This window comes from Megalopta genalis, chromosome 2, assembly GCF_051020955.1.
Source record: "Megalopta genalis isolate 19385.01 chromosome 2, iyMegGena1_principal, whole genome shotgun sequence".
Taxonomy (NCBI): domain Eukaryota; kingdom Metazoa; phylum Arthropoda; class Insecta; order Hymenoptera; family Halictidae; genus Megalopta; species Megalopta genalis.
The window spans coordinates 29031254-29057414 of record NC_135014.1 but is presented as its reverse complement, the minus strand read 5'-3'; the positions used below and the strand labels follow the sequence as shown (position 1 = coordinate 29057414).

Sequence of the window (26161 nt, the reverse complement as noted above, 5' to 3'; positions counted from 1 at the left end):
ATATTTTCTGATTATAAATATTTATGAATCGTTTCTAAAGAGCGGATTACTTACAGAATATAGATAGAATATAATTATATATTATAGATATTATATATTATATATTATATATTAAATATTATATATTATAGATAGAATATAATTCTATATATAGAATGTATTCAAGCCTCCTGTTCCAAATCGATTACGCTGAATAATGGTCGATATTTTATAGGATAATCATGCCCAGTGAAGTGATCAGACTTTCGATTTCGGAAAAAAAAGACAGAGTAACAATATTGTTGCGATCGTGAAAGATGCCGCTTAATGGCTCCAGCATTGGGCCATGTCCTCCTCGGCCCTGGCTTCTTTTCCCTGTGAATACGGCGAGCAGAGGAAACGCCTAAGGTGATACGGTCATCGCCGGACATACCGGAGCGAGACAAAGTGGTTGGGAATCGGTAATACAAGTAACGGAAAACTGCTCTTTCGCTTATCACGTGAACCCTGGAAAAAACTGTAATTACGAACCCAATCATTATAAACCCGGTATTATACCGATAGCAACAAAGAATGATATCTTTCGAAAATTATGCTGAACCATTTACGCGTCGACTGCAACTTTGTGCTATCGCATTTCGTCAGCGACTAAGCAGCAATTTTAACCTCGCGTGTTTCCCTTCGGTTTCGTCGACAGTCCCGACGCTGCAAAAACTATTAACCCGTATTCAATGCGCCATAACCGTATTACCCGTATACCTAGTTACCGACCGGTTAATTGTCGCGTGCTTGATGCGAGGACACCGAAGAACATCGCTTCGGACTTCGACGCTTACGTAAAATCAGATCAGAAGTGGATTGTTCTTTTCAACCAACGTAACGACTATGTATATGCCTTTGTCGATTAGGAGCTCGTTGGATGGTGCACGAGGTGCACAGGATGGAGGAAGAGTCCCCTGAAAAGGAGAACGACGATGGGACGATGCAAGTCGCGATCCCGCAACCGAATGCGTCTGATTTCTACAACGATCGGGCACGTGCTTCCGGCCAAGAAGATTTCACGTGTTCCCTCTACATATCGCGTGCCGTTGGCCCGCAAGGCCAAGTGCAAGGAACGCAAGGTAGCCGTTCCTTTGTCTCGGCCCGCCGTCGAGTAAACGTCTGCTGTTCGTTTCTCGTACGGGACACAGGCAATTGTGTACGCTATAATGCAAAAGGCTACGTCGAGGTTTCGAACGGTGGGAATATCTTTTCTATGGACAGATCTTATCGCCGCGGTGAAAGTCAATGTAGCTGTCGACGCGTTTCCATTGAAATCTTTCACGTTCTTTCAACGTAGCGCAAAGTTATTTTGCGAATGCTCGGCCAGCATAATCGAGAAGCCGTGCTCTCCAGCTGTTACAACGAGTCCACCGTACTGATGTAATCGGCGATGATTGCGCCAGCGTCTCGACAACTTGTTCTGCAACATACAATACGTAACGTGCGGCGAACTAGTAGTTGCAAATAGAAAGAACGCTGCTCGAATGCTTGTTATTGACTATTGGAAACCTGTACGCCGCCAGGGTCTTTCGACTGAACGACATTTCGTGTACCGAAAGAAATTAGCAAACCATATTACTCGAGATAACTTGCACGCTGTTATATAAGATGCTAATTGTTTTAGCGGTCCCACCGTTTTCATCGTCACGCATTTGAAACGAGAAATTCCGAACGACAGGTGGAGAGCTACCGCGTTCGAACCTGGAGGACGTGATTCGTATCTCGGACCCGCTGGCAGCCTGGCTCGTCTCCGAGACTCCCTGCGGCCTGATCGCGGCGTTCGCGCGCGAAGCCGACGCCGAGAAACTGTTGCAACGCGGGGACTTGGCACGAGTTTTCGAGGGACCCGTACAAGTATCCATGTCGAAATGGTCCCGCTTGTAGCTAAGAATTTCGTTGCGTCTCCGGGGGTCCGCTTTCCTCTCTGATTTGCGCAAGGAAAGTGATCGTGTAAACGACCCGTTGGATCGCGCAACTTCCACAGAAATTTCTGCGGAAATTCTTTCTTTCTGCTGATCATGCGAACTACGAACGGCTGCGAATCCGTTAAACAATGAACTGTCGCGTTACGCAGGTAGCTCGGTTTTCTGCAAAAGACTCCCGCTACAGGCAGGCGGTGCTGTTACGCGACGTGCCTTGGGCAATTCCACTGCAAGACATAAATTCCGCGCTGTCGAAGCAGGGCATCGCAGCCGGAAGCGTCGAACGCTGGCGTCAATACGTCCGCGTCGAGGTACGCATCCCTTAGCAATCCAACGTTACCGTTTCGGAATGTCCTCTTAATCTTTTAGGCACGACGCGCGCCACTATAGTGGCTTCCGCGGATGTCATCTCTCTGAACGACGCGCCACTATAGTGGCTTTCGCGGATATAATCTCTCTGAACGACGCGCCACTATAGTGTTAAATCAAATAATCGTCTTCATATGCATTGTTTCACACTTCTTTTGTCTTCACATCGATTTACAATATACAGACTTATCTTAACAATATAACCGTTAACAATATAACTGTACCTTAACAATATATAGACAGAATATACAGTACATATCAGACTCTGCCGTCCAGAGAAATAGCTTCGCGCAGAATTCAGCCGTACCTAAAAGGTTAAAGGACCAGAGAAATCGTTCTGTTCGCTCATCGGGAAACACGGCTTCGTTCTTCTCCTGTTTGTATTTTCAGCAAGCTAAGTTCAGAAAGTTCTTATTGTATTTCTCTATTGTAAAAGCGAAGAACGCGCTATGGTCGCCCGATGGGAAAGAACGAGAGTGTACGTCGCGTGACTATAGTTGTCCGAGATTATAGAACGTCGCACAATAAACATGCGACGTCCATTTCGCCGGTTCGATTCTAGTTTTGTCTACGAGCAAATAATTATCTGGTCGTTGACTTCGACACTGATGTTTGAATATGCTACTCAGGTGCTGGACGCCGGGCACTACGAGCTTCTGCTGCGGCAAGGCTTGGACTTTTTCGGTGCCGCGCGGTTCAGCGCGATTCCGGAACGTTGGTGGCGCGGAGGAACCGGAAACGGCGGCGGCCCGATGCAACCGGGCTCCGGGATGGCCAACAATCTCCTCGAAGCGACCAACTACCAAACGGGAGACGGCGTTCTCCAATGCTACCGCTGCCAGGGATTCTGGCACATGGCCGCTAATTGCAGGCACCTGCCGCGCTGCGTTCGATGCGGCGAGCCGCACAGCGTCGAGTTCTGTCCAAGACCACGGAATAATCCTATTTGCTGCCACTGTTCCGGTCCGCATCACGCCGGTATAATTCGCGGAGTGGCCAATTTATATTTCTCTATTTATTCGCATAACGATCCAGTATTCAAATTGCTCCGTTCTCGTTAGTCTCGAGATTCGCCTCTGCTAGATCGGTCTTGTCGAAGGGCAGAGGAAGGTCGCCTCTTCTCTTGAACTACTTTTTCAAGCACCGACGAGGCCGCGTACTAACGACGGACATAAATCGTTCGCAATAAATACTTTTCCAAACGAATTTTCATATTCATGAATTCCATGTTTCAGGCTACCGTCAATGCCCGGTGCGCCAACAACTTTCGAATGCTACGCCTATTAGCATCACGCTGAGCACCACTCGAATTGGAAACCAGTATCCGGTGAACGCTGCGGCGAAGACGACCTCCTCGTCTCACGAACAGCAACCCTTGAAATCGAGCCAGTCTTAAAAACAAAGGTGATCCCGTTCCGTCTTTTGATCGTCGGTTTGTAAATCGCTTGCTTTTAATCGAATGTATTCGGAATGTATACACTTATCGACGGCAGACTAAATTCCGAAGCGAAAACAACGATTATCTGCCGAGCCTGCTCCGTTTGTAAACGTTTCCATTCGATCTGCTAAATCCGCTTTGTTCGCGAACACTCTGTCCGAATTCAGGATAATAAATTCATCGTTTTCTCACGCGTCAACTTCAAGGTGTATCGTTCAATGGACAATCGCATCGGCCTGCATCGGTGAAAAATCGTTTCTAATAGAAATCACGTCTTCGAAGGTTTCATATCCGCCAGAAGATGGACGACGCGCCGAGACATCCGGATGGAACAGATCTTCGATCGCAGAATGTCACGCGGGTCATTGCACGAGGACATATCGACACCGCGACAACGAACGAAATTTTCCTAACGCTGCCGACGCGCTACCGACGAATTTCTCTTTCGAACCGGCTACGTCGTCGAAAATGCCCGAGTAGACCACCGCTCGCTAGCCCCATAATTTCTTACGTTTTCGTCCCACTTTCTTTGTCCTAGTCTCCCTGAATGTGGGTCCCCCCGGTAGGCTGCTCGTCTCTGCCAAATACCTTGTTACGTCGTGATAAAACCATGGTGGGAGAGCAAGGGGACGGTGAAGGAGGGAGGACGGTATAGCACAGGTACAGCCGTCGAAGCCGTGCAGCTTGATAACTTTAAAAATATTTACTGCGACGGTAGAGGGGGGTCTGGTATATGGTTCCCACCACGGTTCCAGCCGGCCGTTCCTTTGGGAGGGTCTTCGGAAACTTGGCAGGCTATACACATCCTGATTCGATCGGCGACGGGGTCGGCTTCCTGACACGCTTGCGCTTGCGTGCATTATAGATACGCAAGCCGCACCGTTCACAGAAACCGTGCGCGCGGTTTCCGGCAAACTTCGTTCCGTCGGTTCCCGGTGTGTTTGTGCGCACAGTTCTCTCCTCTGGTGTGGAACAGGTGTGTGCCGATCGTCGATGATAAGACTCGGCAAAATCTGCTGCCAGGCATCGTTCGCGATTCACCTGTGCCGGTGAACGGATTCCTCGTTCGAGACCGAAATGGTTTTACCCGTTCCGGAAACCCCCTAGCAAAACTTCGATTCGAGAATAATTCTTCGTCGTCTGGGTGTCGGGGGAGAAAAGAGTGTATGGTGCGACCTCGAGGTGACCGTGCGAGTGGTGAACGCGGCGGGACCGAAGGGATGAAGGGAAGTTCGCGTCCGCGGTAGATGCGAACGTCGGGCACTCTAATCGTCGATAGAAAGAAAGTATTCGCCTGCGATACGAGCGAGGAATAATTAATTAATGATGGAAAATAGTTCTATAGGCTCGACGAGCGTTAAATGATAAAGTATGCGATACAATAAAAGAAGCACAGACCTTCGGGTTATTCAAATTTTCAGGTAGACTATTCTGTATCGTTTGAAGGGAGAAAAGAAAACATAATTTGCAAGTCCACGTTTCTTTCAGATTCTGTAGAAAAAGCGCCGCATGAAATGATGAAGATAATCGTGTTTCTTTTTGTTTATGTTACAAAGGTTGTCTTTAGCTGTTGAATAAATCAGCAACTCGAGGAAAGGTTTGCTAGACAGAAGCGAGAGGCGAATGAAATCGATTTGACTTATGTTTGACGAATTTCGCGGTCGAATCGACCATGTAACGTATTTTATCCGGACCAGTTCCCTTGGATCGCTGCGGAGATGATCTAGTACGGGAACTGCCACGCTAGGGAACCGGCAGAATGCGAATAAAACGGACGCGCGAACGTAAAAGCGCGCAGTGTTGTGTTCTCGACGTGTAGCGATACTTTGAGGTGAGAGATGTGGTTCCCGGGCTGGATATTGTTTTTCGTGGTGACGATGAGCTCCAGCAGCATGGAGCAACCGATCTTCTTCAAGAACGTGTTAAAAGGACTGAACGGCGGTGGGACCACGCCGAGGCCCAGAATTCCCGTCAAGAACGAGATCACGGCGGTCTACTATTACGATCAGACGATCGCGGTGGTCGACATCGGGGCTAACAACGAGCTACAAAACTGCGACCTGATCGAAGTTTAGTGAGTGTTCCTCGAGATACGAGAGAGATCCGACAGAATTTTCTTTGCAATTCAAGAAAATGGTTCAAGCGAAACGACACGTTTTTTAGCGAGCAAGAAGAAGCTAACGAGGTGTTGAGGAACCTGTCCGTGTCGACGATACCGATACAGGTGTCGTTTCCCGAAATAACGAAGCTCATGCAACAGTGCGAGTTACTGGATAAAATACAACAGGACGTTCTGACGTCCACGATGTCTAGTAATTTGAGCAGGGGGACGCGCGTCGTCGGCAACTCGCTGTCCCTTCTTTCGGGCATTCTTCCAGGTAATTTTCGTTTTTGGTCTTCCGATGGAGCATAATAAAGCTCCGCAGTGGTAATTACGAATCCGAGGATGCAGCATGCGGTGTTGTTGCAGGAACCAAGTGGTGTGGTACAGGGGACATCGCAGACGGCTATCATGATCTGGGTCAAGAAGTAGAAATCGATAGGTCAGAGCAAGTGGCTCAATTGTGTTCGCTTCCGTTAACGTAGAATCCTATGTTCTAATTAGAGACATCGTTTGTTTCAGGTGCTGTCGCAGCCATGATCTCTGCCCTGTTAAAGTACGCGCGCATCGAACGCGATACAATCTCACCAATTACTCCTGGTATACAAAGTATGAAAAATATACAATTCTTATTTTATTTCTTGCGCGTTATCGTGTCTTTAGATCATAATAACATTGTTTGCGAACTATGCAGAATATACATATAAGTCTTGTTCTCACCTTCGCAGATCGCACTGCACCTGCGACGAGGCACTGTACCGCTGCTTGAAGGCGAGTAGGCATTCAACGGCAGACATTATGGGCCACATTTATTTCAATCTAGTGAAAGTACCTTGTATACAAGACGTTACGAGGGACGACCATACTTCCATTGGAATACGACGAGAATTTATTCCTGTCAAAATGAATTATTAAGATGATAATCTTATCGCAATAGGTTGTTGTGTAATTGATAACGAGCGTAGTTTATATTGTATAATAACAATTTTAATATTTTTGTATCGAAACGCTGTATACAAGTATGCTCTCGGGATAGAAAGTCTGGAAAGGCGTTTTACCATTTACAATTAGTGCTAAATAATATTATATGTATATGTATACATGTAAATACTGTTATTGATACGTTGCAAAGCATGGTATACCTGCTCAAATGGTTAAATCTGTACTTATGGTCATAGTTTGTTGCGTTGTAGAGAGAACTGCTTGTTTGATAAACGACAGTTTGGGTATAATATCTTGTACAATTTTTTGTACATCGGAGCAGTTATGGTTGTATAGGTTGCCTGAAATATTATTTATTATTCCTCTTGAAACGTTAACGTTCGCTGTTTAATTTAATAACAAATTAATATATAACTACCTATTAACCATAAAGTTTCCTTCCTAACGTGTAAGTGTTGGCACGATAGTAGTCTGTTTAACATCTCAGAATTTGTTTCTTCATACTTTGGATTGCTAAAAAGAAATTTGGCTAATTGCCCAGATTTTTCACTAACAGTGTTGGCTAATATTCTTATACACGCTGTGATCTAAAATAAAATGAGGAGATCTTTCCTATTATTTCCATTTCAATGTAGAAAACGATTGATAAAAGAATACCATGCCTCTGTTACAGCAGTGATGTTGTTTGTAGTGTTTTGATGTAAGTAATCTAGCATCAAAGGTACTGTATTATATAAATATGTGTTGCAGACAGCATGAGAGGACAATAGAGCTAGCAGCCAAATAAAGTATGGATTTTCAAAGGAGACAATCCTCTCTGTACAAGTCTTAACAAGTTCAACCATTTCATTTTCACTGAAAGTATTTGTGCCATTAATAATACTGCCTCTAACAAGTATTCTATATTTTTCTAATCGACGAGTGAAAAAATAAAATGAATCAACTCTTTTAGTCCTTACGGGATATGTTTAAAACCAATGTGTACGTAGTGGACAGCTGCATATATTACCGAAGCCAAAATGGTGCTATCGCAATTGTGTATCAGTGATGTAATATATTTTAAACAATCGTGCGCTTGAAGAATTTCAAAAGATCTCCTGCTTTCGGCTACCAAATTCCCTACTGTCCACATGCAAACTTCCTGTGAAGAAAAGTAAATACATATTATTAGTCATATTGTCTTTTCCATTGAATATTTTATAACTTACCAATAGAGGATAGTTTGGATAACAATCCAATTCTGTGATAAGATATGGCGCAATGTGTTTTGTTAATATAGTACAAGCCTTGGGATTTCCCAGCGCTATGTTGCAACAGCAACTGATGGCGGATAACTGCAGAACAGGATTAGGACTGCACAAATCACGTACCAAGGAAATTATTATACTCTGCACTTTCAGAAATGCTGTCACATTCTCCTCGCCCTAGCATTGAAATAAAAACAGATTAAAAAGAAATATTCTTATTATCTATGCCAGTTCCACAGTTAAAACGTTTCAAGTGTATTTAATTGAATGTAGTTAGTGTGAATTAGTTAGAGTGATTAACTTGAAAGTACATACTGAGTTAGAAGCTTATAATTTGCAAGTAATTAAAACTAGAATCTATTAACCTGAATAAGAGCGTTTTGTAACTGCTTGTACTCCTCTGTCGATATCTGTTTCTTCTTAAGTGCTTTCGCCTTTTCGATAACGAATTCTGGCGTAAAAGCTGAGTCCAATACAATGTTACCCAAAGTCACACGGTTTTTGTTCAGTATTTGTATACGGTGCTCTTTTCTTTCCGCGTAGCTTAATTCTCTCAAGGCCTCCCGTATAACCTCGACAGAGTTTACTTTCGTAGGAACATCTGCTTCCATTTCTCTTCCTAAATTCAAAACTATAAAAACAATTCAAAGAAAATACAGTTGCTTAATAAAAACACACGTGTCGTAAATGACACTTCGTAAGAACCATCGTGCTGTGCAGTACTCTTTGTGTAGTGCTGTGTTTAGATCAACGAATCGCGTATCTACCAATCAGCTGATCGAAAGCGCCATTAAGTTTAAAGTCAGTTTTATTGCTATTGAAGATAGTTCTTTAACAACTTCACGTTATTATCGAAACACTGTACTTTACGATTATATATGATAAAGTGATGATCCATTAACACGTAGAATACGTAAGATCGTTAAATCCAAATATTTCAGGCATCGGCCCAGTTTGCAAACTCGTTGAGCGGTTGCGTGTCCTCGTCATCCTCTTCGTCCCTGCTGATGAACAAAATATTGTAAACGGCGCTCGGGAAGGTAGCCGTTGGTCCAAGAATATGTAAGCGAATGTCGCATTTTTCCAACGCGTATTTCCACTTCAAGTCTTCGCGTTGGGAAATTTTCATCGCCTGAAACCCGCGAAAGCTTTCATTTAAGAACCGGATGAATCGGCAAAAGAGAAGATTTTGAGAATATTATCATGAACAACCAGAAATTCGGTAGCTGTACAACCAAGGACGCGTTCAGCAGTGTCTCCCGATAACTTGCACCCGATCAGATATCCTGTGTCGTCTTTCAAGTTTACTTTCAAATTAAAACTCACTACGTTCATGGGAACGCGTGATCCGTTTCCCGACGGGCATTCGAGATCCATACACGAGTCGTTGTCGTCGAGGATGATTTTCTTGCATAACGCGCTGCAGAAAATGAAAGCTCGATTGAGATCGTGTCATTGGAGAATTTCGTATTACAATTTATCGCACGACGATTCGTAATAAAATAACGGCCCTAACAATACGTGGATATATATATATACAATAGATGGACAAGCCGTCGTACAATAAATCATAACGTGTCTACGGGCAACGTTAAAATATGTTTGTGGCAAGGAAAAGATGAGGAATAAAACCATCTTCTAGTTATGATCGTAGAACTCGTGCTCTCGATGTTTATGTCCATTACGTAGGCCTTCAAAATGACGGCAAACTGAAGTCTCTCCCCCGGCTTCGAGTGTTTATTCAACCTGTCAGAAATTTCCTGTATAGTCATCACGGTAGAAATAGTATCCGCTGGAAGGAAAAGAATTGAAAGAATGACGAGGCATATTCGCGTTTTCGAGGCGTGTAAATGGAATTCAATCTCTTCCTTACGATTGGGCGACGCGAACGTGTTTCCAGACATTACGTCCGGGTCGTAATATTGTAGGGAATTCCTGATGGTCGTCGTTTGCGGTGAGTTGGGATTTTCGACGATCAGGGTTTTCCTAACTGAAATTTTACACACCCGAAGGTTCGTGAATATATATCTTTTAAAGCGATTCACCTTTATCGTTGTCGGTAAACGCTTCAGCATTAATTCTTAGTTACGACCTATTGATAAGACTGTCCTTTTCTTAAAATTATCATAAGCGACGCGAGCGTCCGTCAGGGAAAGTACAGTCCGTCTGGGCTCCCAAAACGCGGCTCTGCCGATCCATTCGTTCTCCCATAGCACCATTGACGCCACTTCGTCCGTAGAGGCGTCTGCCGCCTCGAAATTCCGGAATCTAATGCTTCTCCCATCTCGCGTGATCACGTTACGAATATCGCTGACCTATCAATTGCACAGGGAATTAAAAAAGTGTCATCTGTTCGCACGTGTACGGGCTTGGCGACCGAACGACCTTGATCGAATATGTTACAGGGTGTTCGGCAACAGGTGGGAGAAAACATACAAACGTGACGACGACCAAGACGTCGACGTATGAGTCGCGTAGCGCCTCCAAATGATCGAAAATGCTTTTCAGAGATTGTGCGAAGGTTAGGCACTTGATTGGCTGCGTCAAAAGGGCTTCGTATTGGGATCGTGTTGGTGCGTCGTGAGCTTGCACCAGCGAGTTTCCCTCGTTGACCGTAAGGCTAGATCGATTCGACACAGATGGTACAAAGAGTTCGTTTCTATCTTCTGGGAGACGTTCCTTCACCTTCGGGTTAATCACTTCTACTGCGAGTCGAACATCGAATTAACAATCGTACATGTTGGAACACGGTGATTGGTGTACAGGACTTTCAAATCGTCCTGTATACCCTTCAAATTCCAAAATATCGAAGGACAAAAACGAAACGATTTCGACTGGATACAAACCTACGCTACCCACGTGAAAATTCGAGGACAATTTTCTTACAAATTGCACGCTACCCCATACGGTCACGTTTATCGTGTCATCTTCAGAATCGCGTAATGTGAAAGTCCATACGCCGCGTTCGCCGCAATTAACTGAAAATATCAATACAATTCGTTTCATCAATAACGGACACTTTGTGTTTCGTTGGATTCAACTACCAGTCTCGTTTGAGAAATATACAGATATTATAAAATTCGTACATCTTGATCGCGAAGCATCGATCGTTTTCATGTTGAAACTGTTTATAATGACGCCGATCACGAGCGCATTTTGCGCGCCAGGTTGCAACAGATTCAACGGTTGTCTATATACTCCCGACATCTTCGAATGTTCCTTTCAACGTGGGAATACGCTCATCAATTCGATAATAATATCTTTTTAGAATTTCAATCTCAGTTTTCGCCGGATGAATGGAAAAGAATTTGTCGTTCGATTCAAAGGAGATTCAATAATGACGGTGGTCGGTTGGATCACGTGACGGAGCTCTGATTCGTTCATTTTTTCAATGGAAAGATCGGTTTAGTCGCGCGGCAGATCTCTGATTTATCCAAATCATCGAATCGGCAATCCTAAATAATTTTATAAATAGGATTTCTGTAGTTAAACTGCTTAAAATGTGGACTGCAGTTAAAATGCTTTGCGATTAAAAAGAATCTTTTATTCTCGCGAAAAAAGACGTTGATTAATCGACTGGGTATCATCGGACTGCGCAGTTGGAAGTGCGCAATACGATTGCGAACGAGGCTTAATCCCCCGTAGCGATTTTCTTGAGTGTTGGCTAACCTGCCGCGGATGACACTCGATTCACTTTCATTGACTTTAGTGACGTCTTTTTCTAAGAGGTGAACTGTTCGTGCGACGTTCATGATCTGAGACGTTTATTGCGACTGATTGTTTGCCAGGATTCAAAGTGACGATGGCTGACAGTGAACAGAAAGCGATGCAACTGCTGGCCGAGGCCGAGAAGAAACTCAATTCGAAAGGTTTCTTCGGCTCTCTGTTCGGGTAAGTTTATATCCACATCGATTTACTTGAACTCGTCCGACACTAGGATCCAGTAGTGCTCTCTCGGATGTCGTTATTTATTTATCACGATTCATCAATGGAATGGACATTTTGTTCTTTTTCCATCAAATGGAATTTCGTTCTGTCCCAGCGGATGGATTTCTCATTCTTCTCGAATCGTTCGATGCTCAGCTTCTTTGTGTGGTGCACTTGTATGCACGTACATCTGTATATGTATAACAGTTGCCATTCAGTTGGGATATAGCGTGTTGAAACTACATTAATCCATTCCACACCGATGAAATTAATATGATAAGCTGTCATCGGCTTGACGAAAACAATGTAATTTTCACGCACCGTAGTTGAGTATAAAAATGTTTTTTTGGATATTATTGACAATTGAATAAAATCTATTTTTAATGTGCTCTAAATAAGCTCTAGACAGTTTTTATGCCAACGAATCGACGGTGCCAATATATTTCGAAAATATTCGAACTTCTGCTTTTTACTCTGTATTTGTGATTTTCGTGTTTTTGTGGTTTGTTTTAATTTTAATTATTTTTTTATTAATGACGACTTCCATATTTTGCAGAAGTTCTTCAAAAGTTGAAGAGGCTGTAGAATGTTACCAACGCGCTGCGAATATGTTCAAGATGGCAAAGAAATGGAGTTCGGCTGGCAGTGCTTTCTACGAAGCAGCAGAATTACATGGGAAAGCGGGGAATCGACATGACGCAGCTAGTAATTTTGTAGATGCTGCAAATTGCTTTAAGAAATCTAATATAAATGGTACGATAATATTTATGAAATTAATTTCTCTACTCGTGAAAAGAATATTAGCCTGATCTTTGATTCATTTGATGCAGAGGCTATCAGCTGTTTGGTGAAAGCAATTGAAATCTACACAGATATGGGTAGATTTACAATGGCGGCCAAGCACCATCAAAGTATAGCCGAAATGTATGAAAGCGATGCGGTAGATCTTGAGAGAGCTGTACATCATTATGAACAAGCTGCCGATTATTTTCGTGGGGAGGAAAGCAATTCTTCTGCCAACAAGTGTCTTTTGAAAGTTGCACAGTACGCTGCACAACTTGAAAATTACGATAAGGCTATTCAAATTTATGAACAGGTGAAATAATTAAAATTCTTGCTATCGAAGATACTTTCTAAGAACTGAGAAATCGTATAACTTTCCTTTCGCTGTTACAGGTTGCTTCTTCATCTTTAGAAAGTTCTTTATTGAAGTACAGCGCGAAAGAATATTTCTTCCGAGCGGCACTATGTCACTTATGCGTCGACGTTTTAAATGCACAGCACGCGATCGAACGCTACCAAGAGCAATATCCTGCATTTCAAGACTCTAGAGAATGTAAATTAATAAAGGTGAGCATTTTTTTCGGTTATTAATGTGGTCGGCCTAAGTCGAAAGTCGGAATGTACCGAAAATTTAATTCGCGTTTTCATACGTTAGATCATCTAACTTTCGTTTCAGACGTTGATAGAACATTTAGAAGAACAACATCTCGAAGGTTTCACAGAGGCGGTAAAGGAATACGATTCAATTTCACGATTGGATCAGTGGTACACAACAGTATTATTACGCATTAAAAAACAAGTTAACGATAATCCAGATCTACGCTGATCGGTTGTTCCGTCTTCGTACTATTTCCTGTCGATGATATTAATCCAAGTCTATGTGTATTCTTTTTTAAGTCATACCCTGCTTTCAGTGGAACTTGTAAAGTAGTTTCATTTTTTATACCTAAATATATTTTTCATAACACCTCCTTGCACATTTGGCAACTATTATACGTTCGTCGATTCATTTAATATTTATTCATAGAAGGTTATCATCACAAAGAGTATGCGAAATGAACGTCAAGTATTCTATGGGATATACTAGTTCAATATGCCATTATAACTGGGCATACAATAAATATAGAATTAAATAATATTGGAACTTTGTTGATATTTATATTTATAAATATATAAATAGCTTGCCAAAAATAAGCGATAGCTTGTGCGGTTTAATTTCAACGCATGCGACCGCGGTGAATTATCATTCCAAAAAAAAAGAATAATTGATTTTCATAAGTTGAGCGACTTCGGTAGATGTGGTGCAATCTTATGCATACGTATAATATTTTTAATAACTTACTATTTCTTATTATCTAGTGATTCGGATTAATTATGAACAATACGATCGTCTGTTTACTGAATGAATTTTTAGGAATATCTCCTTTAAAATTGTTACAACTACTTGATAAATTGTCAATCGTTATCTTTACACTGCCAGAGTATCAAACTAACGAATGTGGAGTGTGCATTATTTTTTTTGGTTTTTCTTATTTAAACTTATCTATACAGAATCAATTAGTACTGCATTAATTTTTATCAATTTGCAAAAGAATAAGAGAGGAAACGATCACAATATGCATTTAAGTAAGAATATAAAAATTATATTTTACCCTACTAAGGTACGTCTATATTAATGTTAAATGTTTATTTCACAAATTGATGTATATGATATTTAAGTCTAGAACTAGATATAATGTAGTTCAAATTAGAGATGAACACAGCCTTTGAAATGTTGCAAGTATGTCTAATTTATTTTATGTTTACTATTACTTGTGATTTCATTACAGCTTCTTATACTTAAAATCAGTTCTAATTTTTTAAATATATTCTTCTGATGTTTATATAAATATGTAATAAAAAAAAAGTTCCATTGTTAAGTAGGAGGAATACATTGCAATTCGAATGTAACAGGAACGGAATTTGAATGCACATTATTTATGTTTCATAATTTTTTGATTCGGAGAAGTGATTGAAATTGTAAAAAGATCGTATGGGCAGTTTGTTTTCGGTAGAAGGTCGCAGGAATTAGAAGTATGTAAGACGTAGAATTTACTATTGTACGTAATCTTCCACGAATAAGTTGTTTGTATACATTTACATATATATATATATAGAGGTATATGCGTATATTAATTCTACTTTGTCAATCAATGAGTACCACTCATTTATTATTCATTGGTTCCAACGTGAGCGATAACTATTTCTCTTAATAGAAATACTTATGTTGTTTACACAATTGATGGTAACGCGAGGACACGATCCGCTTGGCAACGTAAGAGTGTAAATCTATTTCTAAAGTGTGCATCAATAATATTCAGATTTATATCCAACCATACTATGTACTACTAGACTATACTGTATCATTTAATAGTATCGTTGTAGCACGATCCAAGAAATGACTAATGCGGCCTTGTCCTTTGGAAACTCTGTTAATTCGCGAAGCTTTGTCGATAAACGACGGTGTTTCGATAGGGAGAATGCCCTGGACACGTAATTGACTCGTTGAAGCGAACAAATGTGTAAGAATGTTTGTTGACCGTGTATTTGAAAGTTTATTTCATTGTTTATATTTGTTACATTCTTTTATATTGCGTCTGAGACTGACATATTGTTCTTTGTAATCTGGAAAAGTCAGCGTGAACGTATAAAATCGATACTCTGGAAACGTATCCCCAACAGTTTTACATTGCGCCTGTAAAGATTTATTTATTTATTTATTCGTATAAGCATATTGTACACATCATTTCTGAAACTGTAATTAAAATGAAACTACGACACGATCGATGTAGACCTTTTGTAACTTGACTGATATTGTGATGCAGGGTGTCTCCGAGATATCCATGAAAATATTTATCAGGAATGTTCCATGATACGTATCAATGTAATGTAAGACACTCTATGTGACAAAGAAAGTCAAATTCAAAGCACCGCAGGTTTTTTAATAGTAACGTTTACATGCTTCAAGAGCTACACACACCCCACTTATCGATAAGGGCAATAATATGTGCAACAAAAAGTATTTAGATAACTAGACTGCGGATTGTATGCATTTCTATCGGACTCTGATTCTTAGAGCTCACAACGGCAGAAGATTCAACAATATCCAATGAAGCTTTTATTTCATTTCATTTGAGAGTACAGAATTGACTGCTTAACGTCACTGTCTGTGAACTATATTGTAAAAGTTAATATTCCCATTAACATCTGCAGTCTACTGATAACCATTTTATAAGAATGTCCTATATATTATGCAATAAAAATAATTTAACACTGTACGCAATTTTCCAAGCTGTAGAATTGTAGTGGAATAGACAATACACGTAAGTTTTATGAAACTCTGTAATTTCATGAAATTACTTGTTCGAAGCATGCATAGTTCCCTTTTTGTTATAGAAAACTTCTTTACACAGCATTAACATAAGAAAAGAAGTTGAAGCTTCTTCCGAGTTATATCCTGCGTAGTGGACGATATAAATTAATAAACTTACTTTGTAAATAAAGATAATTGATTACCAAATCTACATTCGTTGTACCACACATATTTATATTCCCCACTGTCCTAAATCAGGCATTGAACGGTGAAAATGTTTAACTTAATTTCGGTCAATCGTTGATGAAAAATATTAACTGTTGATCGTAAGATATTAATTCAATTCGATTTTTACGTTTGAATTTCGCGGGTCTCGAACGCGGAAAGAAATCGATAGAGAACGAATTTCGACAACGACGCTGACGCCGCACCTCACGACGGGAGGAACGGTATGGTGGATGGTGACGCACAGTAACGGATGGCGAAAGTCCTCCATGCCTGATTTCTTTTAACGGAGTACCTGATCTATGTAAGTTTCGCTTTCGACTTATCCGCATTCTATTCGATCACGTCATTCGCACGATCGCTTCACAAACGTGTTGTGCGGGTCGATTAGCTCACTAAACGCGACAGAACCCGATCGTTCGGAGGACCTGACTCGCGCGTTATACGAATGTTTCGTTCGAGAATTTACTCACAAGCACCTGGCTGCTGGCCAAACATTTTGTTAGCGGCGCAATTTCCTTTGAATCCTAGTTCTAGCGGAGAATGTTTGAAAATAGTAACGCAAATTACGCCGAGAAATGATGTGCTCCTATCGCCTACTTAACCCCCATCTGGTATGGTGGGATTCGAGATCGGCGTACTCTTCGATCTCCGAATGCGTTTCTAATATCTTTCCATCTTGTCACACGTTTCAGCAGTGACGTAATATTTTGTACGATGGGCGACTCGGACGATGAATACGACAGGAAGAGGAGAGACAAGTTCAAAGGGGAACGGACAGAGTCTTATTCGAGGGAAGGTCGTAGAGACGATAGGAGAAGAGATGACTGGGTCGACAGGTAATTATGACGTTGTTTAATCATGTACGGTTTTGTTCTACTTAGTTACCATGGGAATCTATCCGTCAATACTGCCTCTTGTTCTTATAATGCCAGCAACTATTCTAGAGAGTGGTCCAGTCGACCTAGGCAACGTCCGGACTACAGGGAGTATCGTGGTGGTGGGGGCGGAGGAAGAGACAGGTACAGTCCAGCTAGGTCGCAAGAAATGGCCCCACCGATGAAAAGAATGAGGGCAGATTGGGACGATCGTCCTAGATATGGTCACGATTATTACGGAGGTGGTGGAGGTGGGGGTGCAACCTGGGGACCAGATCATTACCCTCCACCTCATCACGGCAATCATCATTATGGAAATCATGCTAATAGCAGCAGGTTTGTGTTTCTTGCATTATGTTTGTAACCAATTTTTTTTCTTTTCTGGAAGTTGATTCTGAGCACGTCGGCAGCTTGTCATGAAAATGAGAGGTTGCATAGCGATTACGCAGAAACGGAATAGATTTACTCCGCACCTGCTGGCTCGTTTGAGGTAGCAATAACCTGGCGTTGTTTTCGTTAACCATTAATTTCTGTTCGTACTTGGCGCAGTCGTGAGGTGGCTGGCAACTTCAGTAATTCGAACGTGGAGACCCAGCCGCCGATGATGTCTTTCAAAGCGTTCCTGGGGACACAGGAGGATACGATCACCGACGAGGAAGCTATCAAACGTTACAACGAGTACAAGCTGGAGTTCAGGCGTCAACAGTTGAATGAGTTCTTCGTCGCTCACAAGGACGAGGAATGGTATATTTCGTTTCGTCGTCAGCTTGAAAATTCATCTCTAACGTAACATGCAGCTCAGCCGTGCCTTGAAACGCGGTTACAACAATAGCAATTAATTTCTACAGTGGTCCGACGCACGTGTTCACAACTAAAACACTAAATGTACCACTAAAACTCACACGAGACGAGAACATATAGTTTCTCGATGCCTGTTACCACGGAACCATCATCGTCCACTGTAGAAAGTAATCGTTGGATCCGAATTCGTATCAACGAATTTCTGGCCTAGCGTGTATGCACCAAGGATGGCATACGCGTTGGCCAGAAAGGGGAAAGGAGGGTGTTAGCGGCTTTATAATTTTTGCTAAATTGCAGACACCATTTTATCGGTAATATTCAAGCCAATATGACCAGCTCTCTCTGTCTATCCCTACAGCCATACAGCCAGCAACGCCTTGTCTTGGGCACAGGTCGTCTCGCTCGTTTATTTTTTCCGTACATTTTATGCATACCGCGTGACGCGCATCGCAGAAGATTCGAACAAAAAGTGTCTATTAGGTAGCTAATGAAAAATGCGAGCTGGGCGCGCAAAGCCCAAATCTGCTCGCGGTAGGCCGCGCTCTAAACCCGTTTAATCACTCTCACTGAATTCGAAAAACGATGAGAACGTAATCGTTTGCAAATAGATCTCTGAGTCGACGAGAAAACTGAATGCGAGTTAAAATAACACCTACAGGTGAGGCCTCATTCTGTAACTGACAATTGTTGACAGTAAAACTGATTAATTGTGTAAAATAATCGTGCCTCGAGCGAAACTGATGATTAATGAGTTTAATATGCTTGATCACGAGAGGAACCGTTTGTTCCTGACCGCGAAGAAGGGAGACTGATTTCGGTCGCTGTTGAATCATTCTGTTTCTATTATCTATAGTGGTCGTTCACGATCACGGATAATCTCGATCGATAAACCGTACACATGTTGTGCTCCTCTATAGACGCGTTTAGATATATATTCTATCGAGAAGTCTGAAACTAACTGATATCTTTGATTTACATGTTAATTTTCCGAACGTAACGAACCATAACCATAAGTCCACAAAATTGTACGTCTGTTTGCTTTCCTATCGATAAAAGTCTGCCAGAGAAAGCTGTGACTAATATCAAACTTTCTCTCGATTGTCAGGTTCAAAATTAAGTACCATCCTGAAGAGTCTGTGAAGAGAAAGGAGGAACAAGTGTCTGCCCTTAAGGTATCAGCTTCAGGATTTTTAAATTCTTATCAAATTATTCTTACCGGTCTTTCTGACTACAATTTTCTTTCACAGAAACGCGTTGAAGTTTTCTTAGAAATGCTTGACGCCGAAGAGATCGACAAGGTTTCGGTAGACGCCGAGCAAGCAGACGCTTTGCTTCATTTGTTGGATGCTGTAGTAATTAAACTAGAAGGCGGTACCGAGGAAGATCTGCAAGTTCTAGATGTGAAGCTAGTAAACCCAATTATTTCGAAAGAGGTTGCTAAAGAGAAAGAGGACGCGAAGAATAAACCTGCGGTTGATAAGAAAACAGACAATAGGTGAGGATTCGAAATGTCTCAAAAACAATTCCGATAACAACAAGATTCATTTGTTCGATTCTGTAGCGAAGTTAGTAAACCGGAAGAGCCTTCGCGTCCAGAGAAAACGTGTAAAAACGGACAGCCCGCGGACGTGGAAATGAAGATTGTGGAAAAGGAGGAGAACTTGAACGAGGAGCCTGCGAAATCTGAAGAGACAGTTGAGGAACCGAAGAAAGACGATGACATGGAAGGGAACGGTATTTTTTTTTTCTATTCGAGAAGATGAAATAACATTTCTCGCTGTTCTATAAGTTTTGTTTTGTTTTGATGCGATAGGTAAATTAGAAGAAATTAACCCCAAGAAAAGGAAGCGCACCGACAGCAACAGTAGCAGCAGCAGCAGCAGTAGCAGTAGTAGTTCTTCAGGCAGCGACAGCAACAAACCCGACACACCAAAGGAAGAAGCTTGTAAGTCGTGATTAATCGCGCAGTGTGTTTGATAGTGAAATCATACTTAAGGACATGTTACGCCTTAGCTACCGGCGAGAAAGCGGACGCGAGCAACGAGAACGTGGAAGCTGGGGAAGAGAAAGAAGAAGAACGAGAAGCTAACAAGTCTGACGGTGAACCAACGGAACCTAAGAAGGCTGCGATAGAGCCAGAGGCTGTGATCGACCTCGCCAGCGAAGATAAGGAGAAAGAGCCTAGGGCATTGCACAAAACTAGCAGCATTTTCCTTCGTAATTTGGCACCTACCATCACGAAAGCAGAAGTAGAGGCGGTCAGTTAAATGATCTCTGGCATAAAGATTCGGTTTGATATTTCTCCTTCGAAATTTACTAACAAATTGTTCAAAATAGATGTGCAAACGCTTTCCTGGATTCTTACGAGTTGCCATCGCAGATCCTCAGCCGGAAAGGAGATGGTTCAGAAGAGGATGGGTGTCCTTCGAGAGACAAGTTAACATAAAGGAGATATGCTGGAGCCTGAATAATATTCGAGTAAGTTGGCAACATAGTAATTAATTTTTGAAAGCTTTCTAATCTGATTTACTACAGCTCAGAGACTGCGAGCTGGGTGCGATAGTGAACAGAGATCTCTCGCGTCGCATTCGCACGGTGAACGGCCTGACATCCCACAAGCAGATCGTTCGACACGACATCAAACTGAGCGCAAAAATCGTGCATAATTTGGACAACAGAGTCGGTTTGTGGAACGAAGAGAGGAAAGAGGATAGCGCGGCGAAGCAGGAAGAGGACATCAAAGATGTTAAAGGCGCACAAAATGCTCACGAGGTTGAGCAAGCTGTAAGTCAATGCTCGGCTTGCTTCTGCTGCGAGATAAATTTTCTAAAAACATTTTCCTGTATCGATAGGCGTTCGGACTATCTTCGAAGAATCCAGTGTTGAAGAACATAACCGATTACCTGATAGAGGAAGCATCTGCAGAGGAGGAAGAGCTGCTAGGAATGTCCGGCGACCAGGAGGAGGGACAGCTGGGAGGTGACGGGGATGGTCCCATCGAGAGAGACCCGACACTAGTCAAGGTATCATCACCGTGTTATTCAACAATCTCCAGCAAACATTCTAAGCCCTCTTCGTTCGTTAGGTACTCGATAGACTGATTCTCTACCTGCGGATAGTGCACTCCGTTGATTACTACAATCACTGCGAGTACCCTAACGAGGACGAGATGCCTAACAGGTGTGGCATAATGCACGTCAGAGGATCGCCTCCGACCGCCAAAGTGTCCAGCACCGAGTTATCAGAGTACTGTCGTAATTTCGAGAGCAAGATGGCAGCCTTCTTGCAGCCGGTCGCCACTCTGTCCCACGAAGAATTTGATAAGCTCGGTGCCAAGAACGCGGAAACGTATCCTTCTTAAGACAGCCGACATGATCGTAATCTTTGTCAACGGGTGATTTACTTTCCTTAAGCGTTTTGTATTAGTGAAGTGGAAAAGTTCGTGCAAGCGAACACGCAAGAATTGTCGAAAGACAAGTGGTTGTGTCCACTCAGCGGGAAGAAGTTTAAGGGTCCGGACTTCATTCGCAAACATATCTTCAACAAGCACGCGGAGAAGGTGGCCGAGGTCAAAGCAGAGGCGGAATATTTCAACAATTATTTGAGGGACCCGAAGAGGCCACAGTTGCCCGAACATCCTGGCAACAAGGCGCCACCCAGAGAAGGTGGTATGCGCGAGGGTGGATTCAACCCCTACGGATGCTCCACGTAAGTGTCGATGCTTCGAGCTAACTATCAGGATTTCTTTCTCTAAATCTGGAAATCCTTGACTTCCATAGATTCGGAAGTTACGGGAGCGGTTACGGTAGCAACAGAGGAGGAGGCTACGGATCCAGTTACGGCGGAGGATTCGGTGGAGGATTCGGAATGCCCCGCCCAAGTCGCGGTGGTTTCAATAGAGGACGGTAAGGAACACAATTCTTTTCTCTGTTGCATGCGACACGCATGTTGTACGCAATCTCCGGTATGTGTTTGCTGTGTGTCGAGCTACTCGAGCGGCTAATAAAAGAACGATCAACTATGTACATAGAGATCCCGTCGATCGCGGAAAGTACAGTTTGAAAATTCTTCTGTTCTCATTTCTTTTCTCGTTTCTCGTTCGTCTGCGACGTGTCTATTGAACGCGGTGTGATCCACTGTTTTACAGGGCTGCTCCGGACTCAACCTCGAGGCCTATTGTTAGTTATAATGACTTGGACCAGCTAGATATGGACATGTTCTAAGTTTAATCGAGTTTGACCCGGCACCCTCGTGTCATTCGCGCGGAGTGCCTAAACGGCAAACGGGAGCAAATCCAAGCGATAATCAGACTCGCATCCGTGCTAGCAGATTTTAAATCTGGATTATGTGACACACCGCACGTCGATATCGCAGAACATTTCGAACACTAAAACAATCGACAACGAGAACTGTGTTACAAAATCAGCACGTTTTATCTTGCTCTTTACACGAGATTCATTTTTGCACGGCTCATGTAAAAAGATATTCCTCTGAGAACGGAATGAAATTAGCTTCGAATACGTCACGCGTATTTTAATAGAGCGAGTACAAGGCTTCGCGTTCCTATGTCGATAAGGGTGGAATAATACTGGAGGGAACGAGGAGGGTCGTTAGAAAAAGATCGGCAAATGCTGTAACCGTGTCAGTAAAAGGACTAACAAATAAACTTATTTGTTACTGCTTACACAGTGTGTGCTTTTATTTTCTTTCATCCCATGATTTCCGTACGAATTCCTATGTCCAGTTGGTCGTAAGTCAGACGCGATTACGTTGATCGGCCTCCTCGAACTCTCTCATTGGCTTCCGCACATCATTACTTCTACCATTCTCCCGATTATTTTCCGAACACAGACATCTTAATTGTTGTTCAACGTTACAGTGGCGGTGGAGGAGACTTCCGACCAGTCATTCATTATCGCGATCTCGACGCACCGAGAGAGCCGGACGAGTTTCTCTAAATTCTGCCGATCGAGACACGCTCGAGAGGACCCATGGAAACCGCTTGCTCGAACAGTACTTCGATGCCTGCGTTAGATTCACAGGACCCTCTTGAAATAGACCGCCAATAGCTTGGCAACGTACATCGATGGTCGCAAATGCTATCTATAGGCCGGAAATGGACAAACTTACAGTTTCGTTTGAAACATAAGCAAGGAAAGCAGTTAACGGGAACCGAGTTTAATCGTTTTAAGAATCAATTTTTACGGTCTTGTCCATTTCTGGCTTAGGAATGAGAAGACTCGTCGGATGTGCACATCCACGAGATTCCTCGGTTCTTGTCAGAGGCAGTATATGCTTTTTGAGTTTAATCAGCTATTTCGGCAACGGTCCGTATTACCTGTATATATTTATCGTGTTGAACCCATTTCGTTTGGACAATGTTTCGCGTGAAAGGCTTATTCGCATTCATGCGAATGTTTGAAATTTTTATATAGTTGCGAGGAAATCCACTGTATACAAAAATATATGTATGGTATACCGCGAGTCTCTCTCGACAGCCAAGCTTTTTTATTCCGTTAGTTATGATCGTAAGATTTTTAATCAGTCACGAAATTCAATTTAAAAGCAAAGCTGTGCTTCCCAGTTATTTTTTGACAGTCGTGATATGTGCAATGAGGGAGAACTACCGATAAAAGATTTTACGCATAATACCGATGCGAATCGAAACGAAACATAGAAACAGATCGTCCGGTTTCTGGAAGACTTGCAGCGCGTCTCGGATGTGTACAAATGCTGCGAGAACTGTTTCGTTTTGATGACGATGATGCTGGTAATAACGATAATGATGACGACGACGATAATAATATAACGAGAGAGCGCGAAAATATATGTGTATGTGTCGTGTATCTGTAGCACCGTGGAAGAAAGAGGAGGAAACCTATAAATGTATAATGTTCCATTGAAAAAGACTTCGCGGTATAAAATACGGCACTTGTAATCGACTCTATTATACATCAATAAAATATGTCATTTCCTAATTGCAGTCGACCGCTTGTATACCGCCATGTAAACAATTTATTATGCATCGCTGCATATCTATACGGCACAATGGTATATATATGTATAAATATATACATTAATTACATTCGTCGCTCTCTTCCTGTAAGAAAAATACTGTGATATAGACTCGGCCGGTACGAGAGATCAGAGGATTCTGTGCTTGCAGTGCCTCTCGTCGGTTCCGTCGCCGCAGTCGTCGACACCATTGCACTTCATCCCCTTCGTGATGCACCTATTGTTTCTGCACATAATCAAAACGTTCGCGCGTGATCAAACGATATTCGACAATTCTGTTGGAAAATAAAATTTGCCTTATTGTCAGAGAAGTTGGGATCGAGAGATTATTCTCCTGAAGAGCAGCAAACCTTCTCACAGAGAAGTACGACACTATCAATGTTACTTTCTTTTTTGTGTAAACTGTCCATATGTCTAAATTTTAGTCTAAAAGATAATCTCTCGATCCCATCGCTGTGATCTGTCGAAACTTACTGGCACGTGAATTCGTGCTTGTTGCAACGTCCTTGGCAACCGGATGGCTCGTCGGACCCGTCGACGCAGTCTGGCAGGCCGTCGCAGAAACGAGCTTCCGATATGCACTGGCCGTCGCTGCACGTGAACTCGTTCTTCGACGGACACGCTGGTGTTGCCAACAGAGAAAGCAATCGGCGTTTCTGTGAGTGCTCGAAACGCGCCTACGACTTGTTAATCGAGAAAGCCGGGCAGGCAAGCGATCGCGTGCAATATATTTTGGCATTAAAAAGCTGGCGTGCATCGGTCAGGATCGGATGGTTTAAGCGAACGTTCGACAACACTGTGACTCGATTGTTCTTCTTCTCTGGAACAACAAAGCTCAACGAAAACGATGCCCGCGAATGCGGCCATTCAGTTTCGACCGTCTCAATGAGCCGACGCGTCCTTGAAGAGATTAATGGTTATTAATCAAAGCAAACGTGTACCGTGTTTTTCTAATGCATGATTACGTATACCGTGCAAGAGAGCAGCTTGAACAGCGCAATGAAAAGCGGCCATTGTGTGCGGAGCGAAATCAAAGGAATCGTTGTCTCGGACAGGAGGAAAGTGTCTATGAGGAAGCGTGTGACTTTCGCATGCGGCGGACAGCGATGCAATTCGAAATTAACGAATAATGTACTCACACCACCCGAGATTACCACCTACGAGGGAGAACAGAAAAAAAACCAAAGTTCAGAAAGAGTGACAGAGGGGAAGAGAGGGGGAGAAAAATATATAAAGAAAAGGTAGGCGAACACCGTGATCCGTAGATATCTCGACTGGCAGATGCACGGGGTCACTCGGTCTCCCACGGAGAACTCGCAAGGGAATCACGGTGACTGATGCACAGATACAGATTTTCATATAACTTTGCACGAGTGTCGAGTAGACTGTCCAAGAATTTAGCTGTATTTTAGCTGTATCGTTCGTGCTTTAACTCTTTAACTGTCGCACCGACAAACTGAAAAACTGAATAAAATTGGAGTATTTTACTCGACCAAATCTTAGAACTGATATCAGTCACCATGGTTCTCTCGTCGGTGCACATTTCTAACACGATTCTCTGCCGCGAGAGAAGTTCTTCCGACGAACAATCAGATTATTGGCTTGCGTTGAGCGTCTACAATAGAATCTCGTGTTTCAGGAAGGTCTGCTCTCGATGGAGAAAAGACGAGCCAATTCTAAAGGTGTCCTCCCGACGGCGTTAACAAGATTGATAATTGTTTAAGAATTGCAATCGTTCGGACCAGTCGACGATACTGCAGCCAGGCGGCATCCGCTCATCGCTAGCGGCTGTCTTACCGAGCGTGCAATTAATCTCGTCTGCCGCGTCCCAGCAATCTATCTTGCCGTCGCATCTCTTCTCCAACGGAAGGCAGGAGGTCTCATTACCGCACTGGAAATGCGTCTCTGGATCGCATTCTGCAACAGACCACGCGTTACCGTTACCCCGCACGCAAAATTCGTTGAAATCGTCCCATTACGTTTTATGCGCGGAAAGAGCCGCGCAACGTGGGATTCTAAACCTGGACTCGTTTCAAAGCTTTCAAGCCTCTTCTATCTCTTCGATTCATATTTCATAAAATGAAGAATTCGAGAAAAACGCTATACTGTTTGTATATGATACTACAAATTGTTACGAATT

At 42.7% G+C, this 26161-nt stretch overlaps 7 protein-coding genes across 13 annotated transcripts in view; 4 read left to right on the top strand and 3 right to left on the bottom strand.

Annotated features, from left to right (window-relative positions):
- The first annotated feature begins 231 nt into the window (after positions 1–231).
- LOC117229742 (uncharacterized) lies at positions 232–5434 on the top strand. Of its 2 annotated transcripts, none has more exons than XM_076518977.1 (7): positions 232–440; positions 888–1100; positions 1700–1875; positions 2096–2254; positions 2942–3290; positions 3548–3716; positions 5307–5434. In XM_076518977.1, exons 2-6 carry the CDS (start codon positions 899–901, stop codon positions 3706–3708), a joined length of 1047 nt encoding a protein of 348 aa, XP_076375092.1. In that variant the 5' UTR covers positions 232–440; positions 888–898; the 3' UTR covers positions 3709–3716; positions 5307–5434. The 2 variants fall into 2 exon arrangements, with proteins under 2 accessions (XP_076375092.1, XP_076375093.1); XM_076518978.1 differs by having other exon boundaries at positions 3548–3744; positions 5307–5433.
- On the top strand, positions 3781–7170 carry LOC117229744 (uncharacterized). Its single transcript, XM_033486466.2, has 5 exons — positions 3781–5824; positions 5914–6128; positions 6221–6293; positions 6374–6460; positions 6580–7170. Exons 1-5 carry the CDS (start codon positions 5589–5591, stop codon positions 6764–6766), a joined length of 798 nt encoding a protein of 265 aa, XP_033342357.1. The 5' UTR covers positions 3781–5588; the 3' UTR covers positions 6767–7170.
- LOC117229740 (uncharacterized) lies at positions 6462–8802 on the bottom strand. Its single transcript, XM_033486459.2, has 7 exons — positions 8406–8802; positions 8002–8217; positions 7753–7934; positions 7456–7648; positions 7212–7380; positions 6994–7134; positions 6462–6746 (listed from the first exon to the last, which is right to left on the bottom strand). The coding sequence occupies exons 1-6, from the start codon at positions 8649–8651 to the stop codon at positions 6998–7000; spliced, it is 1143 nt and encodes a 380-aa protein (XP_033342350.2). The 5' UTR covers positions 8652–8802; the 3' UTR covers positions 6462–6746; positions 6994–6997.
- A 28-nt stretch (positions 8803–8830) lies between these two features.
- hdm (meiosis specific with OB domains hold'em) lies at positions 8831–11520 on the bottom strand. Its single transcript, XM_033486456.2, has 8 exons — positions 11127–11520; positions 10887–11018; positions 10477–10745; positions 10133–10355; positions 9914–10030; positions 9673–9832; positions 9253–9460; positions 8831–9172 (listed from the first exon to the last, which is right to left on the bottom strand). The coding sequence occupies exons 1-8, from the start codon at positions 11245–11247 to the stop codon at positions 8978–8980; spliced, it is 1425 nt and encodes a 474-aa protein (XP_033342347.2). The 5' UTR covers positions 11248–11520; the 3' UTR covers positions 8831–8977.
- Positions 11521–11704: 184 nt separating this feature from the next.
- On the top strand, positions 11705–16313 carry alphaSnap (Alpha-soluble NSF attachment protein). Its single transcript, XM_033486465.2, has 5 exons — positions 11705–11931; positions 12524–12720; positions 12798–13063; positions 13144–13317; positions 13427–16313. The coding sequence occupies exons 1-5, from the start codon at positions 11843–11845 to the stop codon at positions 13574–13576; spliced, it is 876 nt and encodes a 291-aa protein (XP_033342356.1). The 5' UTR covers positions 11705–11842; the 3' UTR covers positions 13577–16313.
- Positions 16314–16497: 184 nt separating this feature from the next.
- Ars2 (arsenic resistance protein 2) lies at positions 16498–23984 on the top strand. Of its 3 annotated transcripts, none has more exons than XM_033486393.2 (16): positions 16498–16631; positions 17026–17166; positions 17275–17541; positions 17755–17949; positions 19112–19178; positions 19254–19501; positions 19568–19740; positions 19820–19951; positions 20020–20264; positions 20344–20484; positions 20542–20790; positions 20859–21029; positions 21092–21354; positions 21433–21714; positions 21786–21911; positions 22886–23984. In XM_033486393.2, the coding sequence occupies exons 2-16, from the start codon at positions 17045–17047 to the stop codon at positions 22962–22964; spliced, it is 2760 nt and encodes a 919-aa protein (XP_033342284.2). In that variant the 5' UTR covers positions 16498–16631; positions 17026–17044; the 3' UTR covers positions 22965–23984. The 3 variants fall into 3 exon arrangements, with proteins under 3 accessions (XP_033342284.2, XP_033342283.2, XP_033342285.2); XM_033486392.2 differs by having other exon boundaries at positions 17263–17541; XM_033486394.2 differs by lacking the exon at positions 22886–23984 and adding an exon at positions 22154–22690 and having other exon boundaries at positions 17263–17541.
- The window catches only part of LOC117229715 (uncharacterized), a 50294-nt gene continuing 48056 nt past the window's right edge, over positions 23924–26161 (bottom strand). For 3 of the 4 annotated variants that reach the window (XM_076518972.1, XM_033486395.2, XM_033486397.2), the window contains 4 exons: positions 25819–25938; positions 25161–25178; positions 24496–24643; positions 23924–24247 (listed from right to left, as the gene is read on the bottom strand). In XM_076518972.1, the coding sequence (XP_076375087.1) occupies positions 24151–24247; positions 24496–24643; positions 25161–25178; positions 25819–25938 (383 nt within the window). In that variant the 3' untranslated portion in view covers positions 23924–24150. The remainder of the gene's footprint in view (positions 24248–24495; positions 24644–25160; positions 25179–25818; positions 25939–26161) is intronic. The other variant, XM_076518973.1, reaches the window with a different exon arrangement.